Genomic DNA, 19,977 nt, shown 5'->3' on the forward strand with positions numbered 1-19,977 from the left:
AGGCGCGCCGGGCGGCGGCGCAGCGCCGGGCCAGGCTGCTCCGGGCCGCGCTCGTGGCGCGCGGCATTCCCACGCGGTCGACGGACAGGCCGCCCGAGATGGAGGATGCGGCCGTGCGGCTGGTGCCGGACCCGGACGACCCGCGGAGCCGCCTCGCGTTTCCGGCCCTGCTGCTGTACCCGCTGCACTTTGAGACGGACTTTGTCAAGGCGTTTGAGGAGACGCAGTCGCTCGAGGACCACCTGGGGTACGTCTTCCCCCTGCCGTGGGACGCCGACGCCGTGTACCGCCTGGACAGCGTCTCGTGCTACGTCGAGACACGGGACGGCGGCCTGCTCAAGATGGGCAAGAAGGCATCCTTGCTCAAGGTGCTGAGCACGGGCAAAGTCGAAGTCGTCGACCAGGTGGTGCGCATATTCGTCCTGCCAGCGGACAAGGCGGATGAGTGGATTGTCAAGTTCAAGGAGCAAAAGGCGAAAGAAAAGGGCAGGTCGTAGACGGCTTGTCATAATGCGTCATTTTATGTAACGAAAAGTAAACGGGGACATAGTGGTAGCAGACTTTGGAGAAAGCAATCATGGTATCCGTGCAGTTATTAAGTATGGTGAATTGAGCAACGAGCAAAACAATCGTACCCGAAAAGCCCAATAGCTATGATATGTGCTAAAACATTGAAACTCTGGCTGAAAGTAAGAGCAAATAGCAACCACCCAAACAAGTACAGGCAGTCAATGCTGCAGATGTAAAGAAAAAGCAAAGAATCTATCCCACCCCGTCCCATAACGCCTTGGAGCACCGTCTATCCCAATAGTACATCGTCATGCAAGCAGGTGCTCCATGTCTACCCGCGCGAGCGGATATGCCCTTCTTCCTGCAGTCCTACCAGGGCACTGGCTGCATGGTAGTCCTCTATCCTCCTCGAGCCATCTCTCTGCGTCCGTTTGCGCGGGTTCGGCTCGGCTCGTGACGCCGGTCTGGCATCCCTCTCGCCCGTGTGGCCGCTGAAATCCACAATCACCGGGGATACGTACCTTCGCTTGAGTCCGTACCCTTCGGCTAGGTGCAGATGCGGGCGGACCGGTGTAATAGGATAGTCCCGCCGTCCGGGGAGCTCCCGCACCGGTTGCGCGCGCCGCTGCTGCTCCGGAGACTCGTCTCCGGCAAGAACCAATCCGTGCCGGCCATCCTCAATATACTGGTGATTACGGAATCTATCCATGTTCCCAGAGATGAGGGGCCGCTGGCTGTTGGCGGACCGGGGCGGCGTGATGGGCGACGTGGCGGTGGCGTTTACCGCCTTCCAGGATGATGGAACGCGCTGCGGGCTCGGTTGCATCAGCCTTTCACATTCCGGTCCGAGGAGTCTTCTTTCGTACGAGCCTTGGTCGGGCCTGGGCTCGAGGACATGGCGGTGCTTCGGTGCGGCTGCGGGCCGAGGTGCGAATGGCGAGCTCGGCTCTATGCGCATCGAGCGCGAGGCTCGGGCCTCCCGCGTCGCCTCCTCGATGATGCGAGGGTCGATAGTCATGTCTCTGTACCCAGGACTACCAGGCACGCGACATTCCGAGGGGAATGTTGGGCCGAATAGTGGCACGAGAGCGGGAGCGATAGGGTAGCAAAAGGTAGCGCATATGGCCCTAGCACATTTATAGGGCATCCAGTATCCTGGATGTGCCTTGTTGTCAGTACTCTTGCTATAGTCAATAGGGGAGCCTGGCATGTTTTGTCATACCTTGGGCTGAAACAGCTCCTCCTGTGATACTTGGTGTGATGTCTCTCAGCCCCGGATTTTTATCTAGCATCTGTGAAGGCTTGGTCTTCGGCCGTGAGTTAGCGCCCGGAGAATTATGATGACTGTCGCTCAAAAATGCACCCACCTTGGCATATCCCAAACATTTAAAGAAGGGTGTGATTCTGACCAGGCCGACATCGTAGTCCCACATGACTGTAAAGTCTCCTGGGGGGTCTGTTTGCGAGCGGAATTCGTATTTAAGCACTTGATGATATGATGAGTATATTTTCTGGTGCGAGACAAGTGTCAGTACTCACCATCTATGCTTTCCCGCCCCGTCTTTCCGAAAAAGTCCTTCTTAGAGCTGTTGTATGGGATGTGCTCACAGGACTGTCGGATTTGTCCAAATGGACGGACCTGAAAAAGTGCAATTTGTCGAATCATATCCTGACTTAGCCCTTCTTCAAACGGCATGAAGTTGACAGGTCCTCTTTGCTTCCCTGGCTTAGAGGACCACTCCCGGGGTCGTACTGGGTGTCTCGTGGAGGCGCTGCCGGCAGCAATGCGTCCAGGCGACACCTGGACGCAGGCTTCATCTGAGGAGCCATCGGATGGCTCAGGTGTGACGGGGTTGAGGAGATCTCTGATTTGCAGCATAGTAGACATGGTTCTGTCTGTCGAACCTTGTACTTGGGATGACGAGACCGGGGTAGGGGAGAGGAGAGAAGAAGAACGGTGGCGGGAGGAATGAAAGGAACGTCGGGACGGGAGTTAGCAGCGGATTTCACTGGCGACGACTAACATTAGTCGACTTTTTAAGGAGCGTGTTACGATGAGTCGAAGGAGGCGGCGCTGGATGCCTGAAGAGCGATGGGCGATGCAGAGACTCCCAGCACTCGAACTGCGGACGGAACAAGGTTAATAAGTGTCTCATGAGGGCGGGAGACTGTGAAGCATACTATTTCGCTTCGTTTTGGTTTGGTGGTTTACTACCACCCCGTGGTAATCACGGCGTTCCGGTGACGGGAAGATGGAACAAGAGGCCCGGTGGGTGTTTGCGCCGGCGGCTAGGACACTCCGCTTTGGTTCATCAGTACACGCTGGAGTCTTTGGGGGTAGGAAACAAAATACCTTTGGGGGGAAAACAGAGGGAATGTTTTCAAAGGATTGTTGCTGCTTGTTGTTTTGGGCGTTTTAGTAAGGATACTGTTGAAACGATGAGAGGGAGGGAACGAGTGGCAGCCTCGCCATCTGGGGTTCTGTTCGGGGGTTAAATATTGGGCAGCAAATAGTCGGTACAGATATGTCAACAATGGTCGCACTCGTTGTGTTGTGACAGGCCAGTAGGAGACAGGGAGGACGTGTGCAGCCTGGGGGCAACTTCACTCCGTAATGCGGAGGAAGAGAGGAACTTTGGGCTGCGAGGAGCTGGAGTAACAGTGAATCAGTGCTCGACCCAGGTTCGAGGATTGGGCCACGAGCGAGAAAACCGTGGTATCGACTGGTTTGGGAAAGCCGTGGCAGCCCTGCTGAGGAGAAGTAAGACTGTCATTTGACAGGACACAGCAGCAGGCAGGCGAGATGGTCAGGACAGAGGCCGGGGGGTGGGGACCCGAGACGGCAGATTCTCAATTGTTATTACGAATTAGCAAAGGGGCGTGACAAGTACGGAGTAGGTAGCAAAGGACGGAAGGCAAAGCGCCAAACAGGGAAACTTGGGGTCTGTTTGGACAGAGCCGGCCGTACCTGCTGCAGGGGGGGGTGAGCTGTGAGCTGTGAGCTGTGAGCTGTAAATTATAAGCTGTGAGCTCTGAACTCTGAGCGCCTTGGGTGTCGAGAAGGAGGTGGCCTGGGCCGTCGTCGGCAGCGGGTAGCCGCATAAACACCCTAAGAGGGCCCTATACAGAATAGAGGCTTGTTTTATACCGTTGGAACGGGCTTCGGGAGTTTCCGAATCGATGTCAAAGCCCGATTGAAAGAATATTAGGATGCTTTGCGAGGGTAGTAGTATAAGCGCCGATGGAGAGCGACGGTCCGGACAGCCAGGGGGGGCCTCAGCTACTTTCTTCTTTCAGCTGCCGTCGTCTGTTGTTGTTGCTGTTTTTTTTTTTTTTCTCTCCCTCTCCTTCATTCTCAGCAAGCATCCCGGCTGCGGCAAAACAACCATCTCTTGGTCATTCAGGCGGCGCGCCCAACCTCTCTCTCCCTCTCTCTGCGCTGCGCTGCGTGGCCGGCCTCGCTGCCTGCCGGACACTGCGGCTTGGAGTCGCTCAAGACCAGGAAATGGGGCCAAGGCTTCGACACGGTACGGCGTGCAAAGAGGGATTTTTTTTGTGACATGCTGGTGAGGGGGCACCTATATAGTTCCATTTCGATAGTAGTATGCCACACAAGTCATCCTGCTCCTGCGACGCCACCGTGGTACAACAGCCGCAGCAGCCAATTGCATCCTCCAGCCATGCTGGCGGCTGGAGCGAAGGAGAAGGGAAGGGGGAGGGGGGGGGTCGGCTTGTGGTTGCAACTTTCAACGCCCTGGCCTGCGCCTAGCACACAATTCTCCACCACTGACTGACAGGAATGCTGTGCATCTTGTCAGAGAAGTCCGGGTGCGTCCTTCGATGGCCCGCGGAGGTAGGGACGGACAAGGGAAACACACAAGCGCTGCCTCTGAAACGCGAAGCTGTAGATGTCCAAGATGCAAGATGCTGCCTTGTTGCCTTGTCTTGCTTGTACGCTTCACGTCTGCACCATGGAAGCAAACAGGCGTTTCAGGAAAGAGAAAGGGACGACTTGTTGGCGTTGATGGGGCTTTGCGCGCGATGAAGACATGAAGACGGTAAAAGGACGGATGCTGTGTCTTTTTTTTTCTTTTTTCCCTTTTTCTTTCTTTTTCTTTTTTTTTGTTTGTGTGTGTGTGCGGCTTCTAATCCTCCTTCTTGCTTCCTCTCCTCGGCGTCACGCTGGGCGGCGGCCGTCGCACACGTTCTACAACCGCATAGGCAGCAACGTCGACAAGTCACGGCCACCATAGCCACCAGCATCGACAAGTCACGCCCACATGACGGCATCAAAACAAGGTGAAGCAAATAAAATAAAAGACATAGTGGCGCCGGTAAGGTATCTATCTTTCCCAAGTCAGGTCGTAGGGATATGCACGAGGGTCCGGTGACCAGCAACGACGCTGTGCTTCCTCAGAACGCGACGATGAGGGCCGCCCCTTTCCACGCCGACGCCCTCGAAACACCACACTGCTTTATCGCGCCGAGATGTGGTGGTGGGCGCCCCGGACGGCCCTGCTACCTGATGACTCGAAGCGAGCGAGCTGATCCGAATGGTTGCAGCCTGGGCCAACGCCATACGTGTACACGTAGAGAGCGAGCATGCGCCCCCCGGAATGCCTTGACAAAAACCCCCGATTCTGTCGTGCAACCGGCGACACTTCACTTGTACGTGGCCAGGGCTCATACGCTCATACGCTCCCGTTGACCCCCAGCAAGCCTTCGCACCGCTTTTTCGATGCTGTCCGACACGAGAGAAATAACACAATGCCGCCGTCTCTTGGCCAGAGGTATCACGTCACAGGCAGGGCCGACGTTGTCGTGACGCATGCCAGTATGGAGGGAGGAAGGAGCATGGAGTATGGGGAAGCGTGCACGCCGTACATTCATTCGTGCAGTGCCGTGTGTGTGTCGCTTGTTCTTGGTCAATCACTGTCGGAGATTGCCAACTTGCGCCGCCTTTGTGAGAGGCCCGATGGTTTCATTTCACTATTGGTTTCAACAATGGTGCCATGGTGCCATGGTGCAAGAAAAAAAAATACGCCACACGATGCACGCCGCGCGGTGAAGAGCCAGCAGAGGTGGTGGTGTGTGATTCAGGGACGTTGCATTCGCAGGCCTGGTCAATGATCGCCATGATGTCAGTATCTGTAAATTACCGGAGTACATGCAGGAAAAACGCAGTCTACGCCGTTCGCCGCCGCGGGGGCCTCACAACGGCTGCTTCGTCGCCATGCCCAGCTGCCATTCTCGTCCTTGTTCCGCTTGTGCCCTCCTACCTCCGTCACCCAGACGCTGCACCATCCCTGCCATGTGCCGCATGACCTTTTCCTCCATCTGTGCGTCGTTCAAAATACCTCGCCCACCGTCGGGTGCTGTATCTGTATCCTGCGCGTCGCTATAAGTGCCGTGTACCACGTCGAGCGTCATGCATAACCCCTCGGCCTTGGCCATCAGCCACTCGCCATGCCTCAGCCCATCATCCTGCCAGCGAGCCCAGATACGCCCCCCACGAGTGCGCCGGCAAAGCATGCCTTTGTGTCTGCATCCCCGCCGAGCATAATCAAATCTGTACTGGTAATGAGCGGCTCAAATATCGACCTTGGAGTCGGCAGCGGGGCGCTCAAATTTCCCGTTTCGCGCATTGCCAGACGCACGAGACGAAGCCCGCCCCCAAACGTCTTGTAAACAGTTCCAATCTTGCCTGCCTCGTCCAGTGCCAGCTCCGATGCTTTGTCCACTTTGCCATGCCGCCGCAATTCTGCCAAATCAAGATCCCGCCAGTCGACTCGACCCGCGTCTTTCAGCTGCCCTTTCCGGAACGCCGCAAACCACCACACGGCCTCCTCAATTTAACCCATCTATATCACTCTCGCTTGCAATAATGTGGAGAAGCAATCCTCGAACCAGTGCCGTTCCAATAGCCCAGCATATGATCCATCTCGGATCGGGATGGGTAATGACGGAGAAATCGACGCCCCCGTTTGAAACGTCTGCTCAAGGGACTTTTGTAAAGACATTAAGCCGCGAAGCGAGGGTGAGTCCTCTTAAAAATTACCGCTTGCAGCCGCTTTGAAGCCCGAAATCTTCCACCGCTGGAGAGCCGTCCCCTTGGCAAATTCCAGAAGTCTTCTTGACCGGACCGTAGACCCTGAGACCTGAACCCATGCGAAGGGTTCCCAAAGTCGCACGCCCTGCGGAACACATGTCGAGGCGCATCGCAAAATCCCTCGCAGAAACTCCCTTGCCATTTTGTGCGAGTAGGACCCCAATATCAGCCGCGCATGGCCAGTGTCGTCTGTCTGGTCTCCTGGCTGACGCGGATCGCAGTTGGCGTGGCGTCGGAGTGCAACATCCTCGCTTTGGATTGGGGGCTAGCCAAGATCTGGAAGGATACTCCTGGGCAGAGAAATCTGCCGAGAGAAACTCAGTGTAATACAGGACAACCGCGTCGCCGAGAGCGGACCCAAACTGGCAACCAACGATGCCATTCCTGAGGCTGCGGTTCAGCTGTCGCACAGGGCCGCACTTGAGATCTCGCGAGAACTCATATTGGTTTCCGATGATGGTCTCCTCAAAGCTGGGCTTCATATCCCTCTGGGTTGAGAATTCCCTCGTAGTTTGAGAAAGACATGTTCAGCTATCTATGACTGGTTGCTGCCCAACGCCAGAGTGGCAAGCCCCAGCCTTGACTGGGGTAGTGGACTAACTAACTCAAGTACACTAGATCAGAAGAAGACCAAGCCACCAAGATCCCCAAACAGTTGTGAAAGTGGGAATGCGAAAGCCGCACATTGTGAGTCGGATGAACGCACCCCAAGGTGAAGACCAGCCGTCTCGTGAATCTATGCTGATGCAACAATGAGAGTGTCCAGACCGCAGGTGACAGGCAAGTTAAATGAGCGAATATAATCGTCACATTATTGATTTCATATTCATACTTTTATTTTTAGTATTCTTCTTTTCCACTTTTTTAATTAGTTTTGCAGCCTTGCGCCCGGCAAGGCAAAGTGTGAACGTGTGAACTACTACGGTAGTTAACTAACTATTGTTTACTGGGCCAAATTGGGCGAATGAGATCTTGGTGCCTCAGGCATCAAGACACGCTCCACCAAACCCGTCCGAGTCAAACGCGTCTTCCAGGGTCAACCGACTGCCGACGGCTAGTTATTTACGTCAAGGGCAAGTCAAGGGCAAGTCAACAAAGCCGGCTCATTGTGTTGCTATCAGCAGGGCAACAACTGGCCCGCGTCACTTGACTTTCAATTCACGACATACCCTCTTTTGCGTGCGGAAACACAGGTATCCGTAGCTTGCACCCTGCATCACCAACCCATCGCTTCATGTCCGCCGTAACTGTCCAGTCTCTCTCCAACGCCCTTGTGCCAACTCATTGGCCCACGGCAACACGATAGCTCTCGCGATGGACTCCTCCGACATCATGGATGACGATGTCTTTAGCCTGGACAATGATTCTGATGGCTTCGTCCCCGAGCCGAAAGTATGTTCCCCTGTAAACAGACGGCCGTGTTTGTGTACGCTGTGGAAAAGTGACGCCGCGGATGCTAACAATTGCTTGCCAGAAAACAAAGCCTGCGGTCTCCAAGGCAAAGAAACTCACGCAAACAACACTGAAGCCAAAGGCGCCCGCCAAGAAGCGAAAAGTTATCAGCGACGATGAAGATGATGTCAACGACTCCGCCGGCTTCGCAAACACACCTCCGAGCTCCAAAAAGACGAAAAAGGCGCCCCCGGCCAAGAAATCAGGTGGCGTGCCCCTGGCAGAGGTCGAAAATGACAGCATGGTTGTGGACTCGACCCCGAAATCTGCGGGCAAAAAGAAAACGGCCACCGACACGTACCAGAAACTCACTCAGCTCGAGCATATCATCAAGCGTCCCGACACATACATTGGGTCGGTCGAGTCGACTGAGCAGCAAATGTGGGTGTTCAATAAGGAAACGCAGCTCATGGAATACAAGACCATTAGCTTCGTTCCCGGTTTCTTCAAGATCTTTGATGAAATCATGGTCAACGCTGCTGACGTCAAGCAGCGCTACACCACCATGTCCTTTATCAAAGTCAACATTGACCGTGAGTCTGGCCAAATCTCAGTTGAAAACAACGGCAAAGGTATTCCCGTGGAGATACACGAGAAAGAAAAGATTTATATTCCCGAGCTCATCTTTGGCCACCTTCTTGCCGGTTCCAACTTTGACGACGAAGAGAAGAAGACTGTCGGTGGTCGTAACGGTTACGGAGCCAAGCTCTGTAACGTTTTCAGTACAGAGTTTACTTTGGAATGTCAGGATTCCGGCAACGGAAAAAGGTACAAGCAGACATGGACGGACAACATGTCCAAGATGGGCAAGGCCAAGATCACATCCAACAAAACGTCCGACTTTGTTCGCATCACTTTTATGCCCGACTACAAGCGCTTCGGAATGCCCAACGGCATTGATGAAGACTTGGAGAGTCTGCTCTACCGACGAGTTTACGACATGGCTGGCACCATTCGCGGGATCAAAGTTCACCTCAACGGAGAAGTGATCAAGATTCCAACCTTCAAAGCGTATTGTGATCTGTACGCCAAGTCTATCGCAAAGGAGCGATCCGCCGAGGAAGGTGGCGAACCTACCTGCAGTGTTGAAATTGACAAGGACAAGTCGCACCCACGATGGGAGGTTGGCTTTGCAGTTTCTGACGGCACTTTCCAGCAAGTCTCCTTCGTCAACAATATTGCAACGACAAGCGGCGGAACCCACGTCAACTATATTGCAGACCAGATTACTGCTAGTCTCTTGAAGACGCTGAACAAGCGCAAGAAGGGCCACACCTTGAAGCAAAGTCATTTGCGAAACCACATCTTCATCTTCGTCAACTGCTTCATCGACAACCCGGCTTTTACATCACAAACCAAGGAGCAAATGACTACCAAAGCCAGTCTCTTCGGCAGCAAATGCACCCTTGGAGACCAGTTCTTAAAGAAGATTGCTCAATCTGAAGCTGTCGAAAATATCATGAGTTTTGCTGAGAAAAAGGCGGACAAGATGATGGCCAAGAGCGATGGTAACAAACGTTCACGTGTGAGCAACAACAAGCTCGTTGAAGCCAACTTGGCAGGTTCGCGTCGCGGTCACGAATGCACTCTAATCTTGACGGAAGGTGATTCCGCCAAAGGTTTGGCTGTATCAGGCAGAGCGATTCTCGATCCCGATCGGATTGGTGTTTTCCCTCTGCGAGGCAAGCTTCTCAATGTCCGAGATGCGTCAATCGACCAAATCACGAAGAATCAAGAGATTCAAAACATCAAGCAGTTCTTGGGTCTCAAGCACAAGCAAAATTACACTGATACAAAGTCGCTCCGCTACGGTCACTTGATGATCATGGCGGATCAGGATCATGACGGTAGTCATATCAAGGGTCTTTTGATCAACTTCTTGCAAGTTCAGTTCCCGTCTTTGCTCCAGATTCCCGACTTCTTCCGTGAATTTGTGACGCCAATTATGAAGGTCTGGCAAGGGTCCGACCCGAAGAAGCCCACAAAGCAGCACTCTTTCTTCACCCAGCCTGAATTCAACGAATGGAAGCAGAGTCACCAACACGAACTAGGCAGATGGCAATCAAAGTATCTCAAGGGTCTGGGCTCTTCATCGAATGAGGATGCACAGGTGTACTTCACCAATCTCGATCAGCATCTCAAGGAATTCGAAGTCATGCAGCCTGAGGAAGCTCAGCTTTTTGACCTCGCTTTCTCCAAGAAGAAAGCAGATGCACGCAAGGAGTGGCTCGGAAACTTTGTTCCTGGAACGTATCTGGACCACGGAACCAAGGCCATCACATACACCGACTTTGTCAATAAGGAGCTCATCCTGTTCAGCATGGCCGATAACATGCGATCCATACCCTCCGTCGCAGATGGCCTAAAGCCTGGTCAGCGTAAGGTTATGTACTCTTGCTTCAAGAGAAATTTGACCAAGGACAAGAAGGTCGTTGAACTGTCAGGTTATGTCTCTGAACAATCTGCCTATCACCATGGTGAACAGTCACTTCAGCAAACCATTATCGGCCTTGCTCAAACCTTTGTCGGCTCCAACAATATCAATCTTCTGGAGCCCAGCGGTATGTTTGGTTCTCGTCTTGCTGGTGGTTCCGATGCCGCCAGTCCTCGTTATATCTTTACTAGATTGTCTCCTTTTGCGAGAAAAATCTTTCTCGCAGCGGATGAGCCCAACCTGAAGCAGCAGTATGACGATTCGAACACTATTGAGCCCGAGGTTTATGCCCCCATCATTCCCATGATTCTTGTCAATGGCGCGGATGGTATCGGTACTGGTTGGAGTACTTCGATTCCAAACTATCACCCAACTGACATCGTCAAGAATTTGAAACGCCGCATGGGTCGTGAGGGCTTTACAGAAGACGACGGGCATCCTTTTGAGCCTATGATGCCCTGGTTCCGCGGGTGGAAGGGCACCCCCGAGGCTGCTGGTCCTGACCGTTACAAGTTCAATGGTATTGCACACCAGAACGACCAGAACCCGAATGAAGTGGTGGTGACTGAGCTTCCCATCAGGATGTGGACCGACGATTTCAAGGCAAAATTAGAAAAAGTCATCAGTGGCGGCGAAGGGGCTGCTTGGATCAAGGACTACAAGGAATTCAACGACCACAACACGGTGCACTTTGAGATTATGGTTGACGAAAAGTATATGGACAAGGTACTCGAGGAAGGGCTCCTAGAGCGCTTCAAGCTCCAGAAGCAGGTTGCTACCTCGAATCTAGTTGCCTTTGATATTCAAGGTCGGATTCGCAAGTACGACAAGGTGGAAGATATCATGGAAGAGTTCTACCTGTACCGGTTAGACATGTACTTGGAGCGGAAGAAGTACTGGCTCAATGTCCTCCACCGTGATTATCGCAGGCTCAAAAACCAGGCTCGGTTCATCCAAGAAATCATTAGCAATGTACTGGTGGTTGGCAAAAAGAGGAAGCAGATTTTGGTCAAGGAATTACGCGACCGCAAATATGAAGCGTTTCCACCCAAGAAAACGGGCGCCAAGGCAGACGAAGAAGAGCTCGGCCAAGCCTCGAATGCCGAAGACGACGAAGCACAAGATGGCGGTGCACGAGACTACGATTACCTGCTGTCCATGCCGATTTGGTCATTGACAGCCGAGCGTTTGGAGAAGCTTCTCGAGGCCATTGCCAAAAAGAAGGCTGAGCACGATGAACTTCAGGCAAAGTCGGAGAAAGACCTTTGGTGCGAAGACCTTGACGCATTCATGGCCGAGTGGGATAAGCAGGTTGCTATCGATGCCGAGATTCAGACCAAGATCCGTCGCCTAGGCCGTCGCGTTTCGAAGAAGATAGGTGCTGGCAAGAGCCGCAAGATCAAGGACGAGGATGATTACGAGCCTGAGAAGAAGAGCCGAGCCAAGGGTAAAGCTGCTGTGGCAAAACCTGCTGCGGCTAAACCAAAGGTGGAAAGCAAAAGTGCTCAGCGCTTTGCGGATATGTTCAGTTCCAAGCCTAGGGTCAAGAAGGAAGTGGATGCAGAGGTTGTAGAATTATCTGACAACTTTTCCGACGATGACTTTGCTGCTCTTAGCAGGAAACCGGCTGCTCCAAAGCGCACCAAGGCCGTCTCGGCCGCCGCTTCGGCCGCTCAATCACAATCAGAGGAGCCGGAAGCTCGTCCAATGAAGAGAGCGGCAGCTTCCAAGGCTAGAACTATGCTCGACGACGACTCTGAATCAGAGGACCAAGACGACGATATGGTCGACGTCGGTTCCATGGTGAAGGGTATTGAAGCCGCAAAGGAGAGCACGTCGACCGCCCCCTTGATTAAGTCGGTCTCTGCACGCTCCTTCCAGATTGACGATGATGATGACGATGATGTTCTTGCGTCATCCCCGCCGGCTCAGAGCATGAGCAAAGAGGATGTTCTTGACAGCCTTTTGTCTGATGAAGACAAAGCTCGAGCCAAACCTCGGTCATCAACTCTCACTGGATACGATTCGGTCAAAAAGATTGCTCGGCCCAAGCCGGCTGCTGCGAAGCCAAAGCCAAAGGCCGTAGCCAAACCCAAGGCTGCAAGCAAGTCGTCGACTCTGTCGCCAGCTGCAAAGGTGTACGCGGCGAAGAAGGCCTCGGCACTTGCAGATGATTCGGATGAGGATATGGGCGTATCCGGGTCGCCAAGCCCGAAGCGGGCGCCAGCACGGGCTCGTCCAGGTCGTGCGGCTGCGACGAGAAGACGAGTTATTGTGGATGAGGACGACTCGCTGATAGCCGACGATCAGGATGACAGCGATGACCCGTTTGAGATGGATGACGACGACGACTAAATGGCTGACTCGGAACGAGTCATGCACAACTTAGCTCTAGCTTTCAAGAAGCTTTGGCTTGTACAGCTAGCTAACAGCACTTGCTCTCTGGCGTTGGGGTAGGGGAGGCGGATGTGTCTATATTTTCGGATTATGATGTTGTCTAGTTGTCTAGTTGACTTATATACGCTTTTGTCTTGCATGAATTTAGTACTACGAGGTTGGCCACCATAATTGGGACATGATCTGTTGTTGTATTTGAACAAGTGATTTTGTGACATTGCAATGAATCCGAGTCCATGTAGGTGCCTTTCCAGGTGCTTTGATTGTCACCAAGATAAGGCAACGAATGTCATTATTGTATAAAAAAAGGTTGGCTCCTCAGACCGATGAAGATGGTGCAAAACAAGCTGCCTAGCCGGTTTCCAAAACCAAGTCATGGAACCGGCGGGCTGGCGACTCTTGACCGGAGCTCACATGGTATGCCAGTGAAGCAAAGCAGGGTCCGAGGTTACGCGGCAGCAAGATGTCTTGTAACCAGCTCACCGCTGGACAGGTAACAACGTATGAGACAAACCCGTCGCTGCAGTGCTTTGCGCCCGGGCGACTTGGAGATTGGGGAGGGGAGGGGGGCCGATATTGAATTGCAGCTTTTGGCACGCCCAAACATGGTACAGGCGAATACGGCTTGGCTACATTTGTACCACATGAGGAAGAAGTCGGGCTGCTCGTTGTGTATTGCCGTTTTCGCCAAGCACAAGCAGCAGTACTCTGTAGTGTGACGGTGAAGAAGACTTGGACTATGCCGACCACGACAGCTGACGCCCCAAGAGCCCAAAAATAGACTGTCCTGCAGAAGAAGACTTTTCCAGAATGTCGATCATGTCTCAATACACACACACGCAAGGCACCGGACGAGGGCATTCTCTAGGAATAAAGCACCAAGCAAAAGTTCCCGGCACCCCCCTCCCCCCCTTGCACATAACGCCCACGGCGCTTCTGCCGTACGCCGCCCAGTGCTCGCAGACAAACTTTGGTGGCACCAAGCCATCTCCGGACTTCGGCAGTGCAGAGTATCGTCTGTCCCTTTTGGTGCCATCTACTCACGGGTCCCGCAGAGACAGACATGGTTAGGGAGCAGCGCCCAACCTGTAGGATGGGGAGCTTCACACCCTCTCCCTCTGCAATATTCGTAAATTATATTATGATTCACCCAGGTTCGAGCCCACATACGCCAAGCTCGTAATGGCCGTATACACGACACCGCGCGAGGTGTGCGAAGGGAGCCACAAGCGAGGGCGGAGCTCATAACTGTCCACACCGCGGCTCCCAGATCGAGACGCGGCTACTGACAGAAGTAGCATGTAGATCGGCCGCGTAGTCAAGAGGACGTATTCGCACTCGTGTTCTAGGTAGTCCCCCTCGTTGAAAATATAGTCTGCCCATGTCTGAACTCCTCCGGGTTTTCCCTAGACGCCTTGGGCTTTCGGGTAGCACAAGGTGAAGGTCAAGCTGGCTTGTCAATGAGATGAGACCGCGAGGGAGGGAGGAAATGAGATTCTCCTCGAATATCTGAATGCAACCGTATCTGATTATATCGATTCTATACAAACTATTTTTTTGATTTTATCCCTTTCCAGCCTTTACCTAGGAAATGGCGTTGTAAAACAAACGACCACAGCGATTGAAGTTACCACATGTCAATAAGCGTAAATTTATAGGACAATTGAATACACCCGTGTAGCTAGAGAAGAAATGTTTAGGACAGGAACATCTTGAGAGTCCACAGCTGCCAAATTTCATAGATGACGCCCAGTCTTTGGCAGAGCATTTGGCGAGCCAACGTCACTCCATCGCTCTTTGCCCCTCCAAGCTCGAACCCCACCAGGCGTTTTTGACCCCTCGATCCCTCACTCGACCCATTCCACCACCTTCATCCTCGATCCATCCTCCACCAACCGCCCCTCGATCCCGCGCAATGTCCTCCCCCGACGAGCCGCAGTCGATCAAGGCGCTCTACGCCGCCGCCGAGGCCGCGCGCGCCGCCCTCGAAGCTCGCCCGGACCCGCGCTCCCCCGCGTACGCCGACGCCGTGGCCTCGACGCTGGCCGCCTACGCCGCCTGCCGGGAGCGCGTGGGCGCCGCGGCGCTCTTCTCGCCCAACGAGTCGTTTGAGGACGTGGCGACGGCGGCGCTCCCGTATCTCGTGCTCGACCTGCGCCGCGCCGACGTCGTGCAGCGCACGCCGTACGCGGACCCCCCGCAGCGGCGGCTCGTCGTGCGCCGCGCCCGCGCCGCGTACGAGTCCTTCCTCGCCCTCGCCGACGGCTACGGCCTCGTCACCGGCCGCCACGCCGCGCTGCTGGCGCGCTATCGAGATGAGCCGGATACGTTTGCCGTCGCCGGCGGTGCCGACGCGCCCGCCAGGCGCGAGGCCAAGATGGCCGCGTTTCGCGCCGAGAAGGAGCTCAAGCGCCGTCTGGACATGCTGCGCGCGGACCCCCGGTACCAACTCGGCGACGGCGACGGCGACGAGGACGTGGTGCGCCAGGCGCACCTCGCGGCGGTGCACCTCGGCGTGCACGCCGCACTGCAGGGCCTCGAGTCGCTGAACCGCGAAATGGAGATGCTCGCCATGGCGCCCGAGTCGGTCTCTGCTGACGGCGCCGCTGGCGCCGCTGGCGACGCGAACAGCCGCCGCCGTGACACCGAAGACGACGCGACGTGGCGTCTCGACGCGCCGCTGCGGCGCGGACCGGGCACCGGCCCCTTGCTCTCGGCCCAGGGCAGGCCGCTGCAGCCGTTTACGCTCGTGGGCAGCCGCGCGGACCTGCGCGCCGGCGTGTTCCGCGCGGGCCACAACCTGCCGACCATGAGCATCGACGAGTACCTGGACGAGGAGGCGCGCCGCGGCAACATCCTGTCGGGCGGCACCGACCCGGTCAAGCCCGCCGTCGACGAGGATGACAACGAGGCCGTGGACCGCGAAACGTACAAGGCGCGCGAGTGGGACGACTTCAAGGATGAGAACCGCCGTGGTGCGGGAAACACAATGAATGTGAGCTGAAGAGTTATGGGTGTCAAGAAGATGAGAATAGCATGCTGCCGTGATTGGCTTGTTTAGGAGAGCTTATCAAGGAGAGCTTATTGATGTTTGCATACACGGCGTTCTGGTTAGAAACGGTGGGCTACTGAAAGCAAAATGTTGCCAAGTTTTTTGCGTCATTCGGCATTTTTTTTATTTCGCTGCTAAAAAGAGTCAATACCAGTCTTAATCATTCACCACATCTCATTCCCTCATTGTTTCCGCCGCTAGATCCCTTGCAGTGACCGTGTTCTACGTCCTGAAACATTCAATATCCCAGCAGAAAATCACAACAGTCCCCTCACAAACTTCCTCCACTAGATAGTAGTCATCCCTACCCCTGCTCCCTCATTCTATTGCCGAGCCTAGCTACTTTGACAATCATCGTCCTCGTCGTCCAGGGTGTCAAAGTCATCAAAGCGCATTGAATTGTCGTCGCTGTCTGGCGCTTGGGGGAACATGTCGCGCATCGTAGTAGTCGGCATGGTCCAAGTGAAAGCTCTCCGACCCCATCAACGCGTCGTCGGCGACGAAGTGGTCAGGGTGGCAGATGGTCGAGATGTTGTCAAGCACATCGACCGAGGCGGCGGTGGCGCTGCCAGCTATGCGAAGGGCCGAAATGTCTTCGAAACTGAAGCCCAACCGACTCGAGGCAACCGAGGGCATGGTGATGCTGGTGTGATGCGCGGGGCCAGGCCCGTCGGGGCCCTTGTCTGCGGGCGGCAGTTGGTTTTCAAAAACACTGCCGGTGCCGTCGTTGAGGCCGCCGGCCCATGGAGGCAGGAACTTTGTCTCGTTATCCGTCAGCGTGAGCAAGAGGTGCTCGATGTTGGCCATCTGCAGGTCTTGCTCGTTGTCTGAGATAGTGCCGCCCAGCTCGCCCAGCTTCCGCCGTACCTGCAAGTCCAGGTTTTGCAGCAGGAGCGGAGCCGAGAGGAAGTCTTCGGAGAATATTTTCATCAGCTCGGGGCTGTTGTCATCTACGCTCCATGCGTGGCACCGCTTGCACAATTCGGAGATCTTGCCCATCTCGTGTCCCAGAGATTCGACAACCTTGGCCGTGGAACGGTACGAATTCTCTGCATCATCGGCGTGACTGGCCCAATTTAGCCATGAAATTTCGAGTTCCTTGTATCGGCGAGACGTTAATAACCTTTGCAGTGGTGTCATAGTCCGGTAGATGTCATGGAACAGTCGAAAGTCCCCTGACTCAACATAGGTAGCTCTGTTGGAGTCGGGGTTCGAAAGAGAGCAGAAATGTTGGCTTCCAATACCCGAGTTCAAACCCGAGTTCAAACCCAAGCGAAGCATGGTTTTAAGCCTTCCGATGATTTCCAGAGCCGGACAGCCCAAACCCAGGTCCAACTGTTTCAAGGACTTTTCAATTTTGAGTATTTTCATGTAATCAGGAATTTTCCATGCCTCAAAAACATCGAGGCTGTTCAATTCCGCCAGTCGGCTTGTCATCCGCTCCACAAATGCCCGGGCAGCATGCTGTATCAAAGGACCAAATTCGTGGCCGGGGTCGCCCTTTCGTCTGCCAAAAATAGTGACGCTCGTTTTGGTACCATAAGTGGCAGTCGGCTCAAGAGCAAGCTCGCTGACGAGAATCCTGAAGGTGGCACGCGTTATTTGGGGGCTTTGAAAGATGCCGCCAATTATGATTGCTTCCTCTGGGAAGGCCTCGATGAATTTGCTACCCTCTTCCCGTAACAGCCACTGGATAGCTGGATCCCGGACAGCGGAAACGCAGTCCCATATCTTGGCGAGGGCCACTATGGTCAAAAGCCGTGGGGCACTGTCTATGGGCTCCATACCTTCTATAAGCCTGAGAAGGTGGACAATACCATTGCAATGGCGTATAGGACAATAGTTTGGGATATGAAGAGGAGCGTTGACATAGAAAAAGGGCCAGTCGATCTGGGCGCGCGAAGACGACCCTTTGATGATGCCAGGGGTCAGGGACAGCTCTGTAACCTGAAAGGCCATCTCCTCCCCTTCTGATGGCGGCGTGAGGTCCAAGACGTACTTGACGCCTTCTGGCAGCTTGTTGACCAGCTTCCGGAGGCGTTGGATGCGGTTTTGGTAGGTGGGCTGGAACATGTCCTCAAATCGCGAGGATCCCGTGGCCTTGAGCTTCTCCGAGTGCCCGCGAAACAAGGGCACGTCGTCGCCGTCGACCGGTGTCTTGTCGTTGGTGGGGTTGGGGAGGTCAATGAAGACGAGCGTGTCTCCCTTGTTGGGTTCGACCTCGGTAAAGTGCTTGTTGAAGCGCGTGAGCCCAAGTTGTTTTCCGTACTTGGCGGTTCCCATCGACTGCCCCGATTGATGGGCGCCGCGCCGCCCTCGAAGCCCGCCCAACCCATCGCCGGACCGGTGATAGGCGCCACGCCGCACTCGAAACCAGGCCGGACCCTCGCTCACCCGCCCACGCCCATGCCGTGGCGTCGACGCAGCGGCGGTGACGATGCAGTCCTCGATAGCTGGTTTCATCTATTTCTTTTCTTTCGCCGTCACCATGGCTATTTTTTGTTTATTGGTTGAGTGTTTGCACCTGGGCGGGCCGCCGGCGCGGGCAAGCTGCCTGCTGGCGTACAGGGCAGCAGGAGAAGAAGGAGGACGAGGCGCCGCGCACGACAGAGAAAGACAACTGAGGGCGAAAATCAAAAATCGGTGAGCGGTACAAATGATGTACGCGGTATGAAGATGGTTTGAAGAGCGCAAGTTCGAGATGGCGGCTTGGTTATAAGGGAGGAAGAGAGCTGTAGGCAGGGGAGGGAGGCTGCACGTGGCTGTTGCCTGGCGAGTCTAGGCGGCCGTCTTGGTATCACTGTAGTCGCTGTCATTGATGCAGTGAAATGTGAAATGTGGGAATCTGCAGCAGGTGCAACTTGAACGTAGGAGGGAGGGTTTTACACTCTTTTGGGGTGTGTAAGTCGGGCCATGCATGTTGCGCTGTACAAAGTGACGGAGCTACGCAACAGGCACCCGTCTTTGTGATTTGTGATTTGTGTCAAGGGTGAAGGGTGCAGGCGTATTGTAGCCAATGACAGACGCAAATCTCTTGACTCTGTAGGCAGTACAGGGTCGACAGTTCGACAAGTCATGGTTGTTGGTGTGATGAGGACAAGGTGGTGGTGATGACTCGGTGGCAGTGCACCATTGTGCCACGGTTGATGAGGTGAGCCTGGAGGCAGGCGTAGGCAGTGCCAGAGCAGAGGTTACCTTGGGCTGCAAGGTGAAGACTGACCTGTATCAAAATGTGACTTGACGATATGGAGGCTGCAGGAGTAGAAATGAAGCAAATATCCGTCGGCTAACTCGGGCCGACCACAGTGCGAACCAACCCTCACTGTAGCCCACTGTAACCCACTGTAACCCACTGTAACTCGCTAGAACCCGTCTGCCAAATGTGGCCCCCCGCAAAGGGCTGCGCAGCCCGTCGATCTTGTTGAACAGTAATAACAGTACGAATTAATTTGTACGGATACTTGAAGTCAAATTCATGCCAGCAAGGTGTGGATCCGTATGGATCCCTTCAAGCCAAAGCACACCACATATTTTGCGTTACTTGGCACTTTTAGGCAACTACCTCTTCCCTACCTACATACCTACGCGCGTGAGGCCTGTTTTCTGACAGGGCACTGGACACGTTTTCCACTCAACATGTTTTTTTCCCCTGTCACAACGCTGTCAGGCTGCTGCTACGTGTTAAAGATCTTTTATGTTTTTTTAGAAGCCGTGTTAGACGCCTGACAGCGTTGTGACAGGGGAAAATTAGCTGTTAAAAAAGAGACCTGTCTAGTACCCTGTCCAAAAACAGGCCTCACTCGCGTATGTACCTACCTAGGTAGGTAGGTACCTACCTAGGTACCTACCGATATATCAAATGACGTCCCTCCTCCAGCTATGTAGGTACCTACTAACCCCTCTACCTACTCGTCCACATCTTCGGGTCAACTCACCCCGCTAGGCTACAGCACAACAACGTCCAACGTCAAACCCGTCACAACCTTTTTTCCTTTTTCCCCTTCCATCATCTCAACCTTGTTT

General features: G+C 54.3%; 6 protein-coding genes across 6 annotated transcripts in view; 3 read left to right on the forward strand and 3 right to left on the reverse strand.

Moving 5' to 3' along the window:
• Nucleotides 1–497, forward strand: part of CCM_04285 (tetratricopeptide repeat domain-containing protein) — a gene marked incomplete at both ends in the record, with an annotated part of 1,109 nt that extends 612 nt beyond the window's left edge. The window contains one exon of the mRNA XM_006669433.1: nt 89–497. Coding sequence (XP_006669496.1) covers nt 89–497 — 409 coding nt within the window. The remainder of the gene's footprint in view (nt 1–88) is intronic.
• A 344-nt stretch (nt 498–841) lies between these two features.
• Nucleotides 842–3,876, reverse strand: CCM_04286 (APSES transcription factor Xbp1, putative; the record flags this gene model as incomplete). The annotated part of the gene is made up of 6 exons (XM_006669434.1): nt 842–1,665; nt 1,733–1,966; nt 2,050–2,406; nt 2,692–2,832; nt 3,171–3,359; nt 3,795–3,876. 6 exons carry the CDS (start codon nt 3,874–3,876, stop codon nt 842–844), a joined length of 1,827 nt encoding a protein of 608 aa, XP_006669497.1.
• Nucleotides 3,877–5,721: 1,845 nt separating this feature from the next.
• On the reverse strand, nt 5,722–7,305 carry CCM_04287 (ADP-ribosylglycohydrolase, putative; the record flags this gene model as incomplete). Its single annotated transcript, XM_006669435.1, has 7 exons — nt 5,722–5,994; nt 6,045–6,356; nt 6,418–6,503; nt 6,569–6,870; nt 6,908–7,107; nt 7,177–7,215; nt 7,273–7,305. 7 exons carry the CDS (start codon nt 7,303–7,305, stop codon nt 5,722–5,724), a joined length of 1,245 nt encoding a protein of 414 aa, XP_006669498.1.
• A 628-nt stretch (nt 7,306–7,933) lies between these two features.
• On the forward strand, nt 7,934–12,860 carry CCM_04288 (DNA topoisomerase 2; the record flags this gene model as incomplete). Its single annotated transcript, XM_006669436.1, has 2 exons — nt 7,934–8,011; nt 8,094–12,860. The coding sequence occupies 2 exons, from the start codon at nt 7,934–7,936 to the stop codon at nt 12,858–12,860; spliced, it is 4,845 nt and encodes a 1,614-aa protein (XP_006669499.1).
• A 1,957-nt stretch (nt 12,861–14,817) lies between these two features.
• On the forward strand, nt 14,818–15,906 carry CCM_04289 (TOR signaling pathway regulator (TapA), putative; the record flags this gene model as incomplete). The annotated part of the gene is made up of 1 exon (XM_006669437.1): nt 14,818–15,906. One exon carries the CDS (start codon nt 14,818–14,820, stop codon nt 15,904–15,906), a length of 1,089 nt encoding a protein of 362 aa, XP_006669500.1.
• A 432-nt stretch (nt 15,907–16,338) lies between these two features.
• On the reverse strand, nt 16,339–18,237 carry CCM_04290 (uncharacterized protein; the record flags this gene model as incomplete). The annotated part of the gene is made up of 1 exon (XM_006669438.1): nt 16,339–18,237. The coding sequence occupies one exon, from the start codon at nt 18,235–18,237 to the stop codon at nt 16,339–16,341; it is 1,899 nt and encodes a 632-aa protein (XP_006669501.1).
• Nucleotides 18,238–19,977: the final 1,740 nt, after the last annotated feature.

This window comes from Cordyceps militaris (genome assembly GCF_000225605.1).
Source record: "Cordyceps militaris CM01 unplaced genomic scaffold CCM_S00003, whole genome shotgun sequence".
NCBI lineage: Eukaryota > Fungi > Ascomycota > Sordariomycetes > Hypocreales > Cordycipitaceae > Cordyceps > Cordyceps militaris.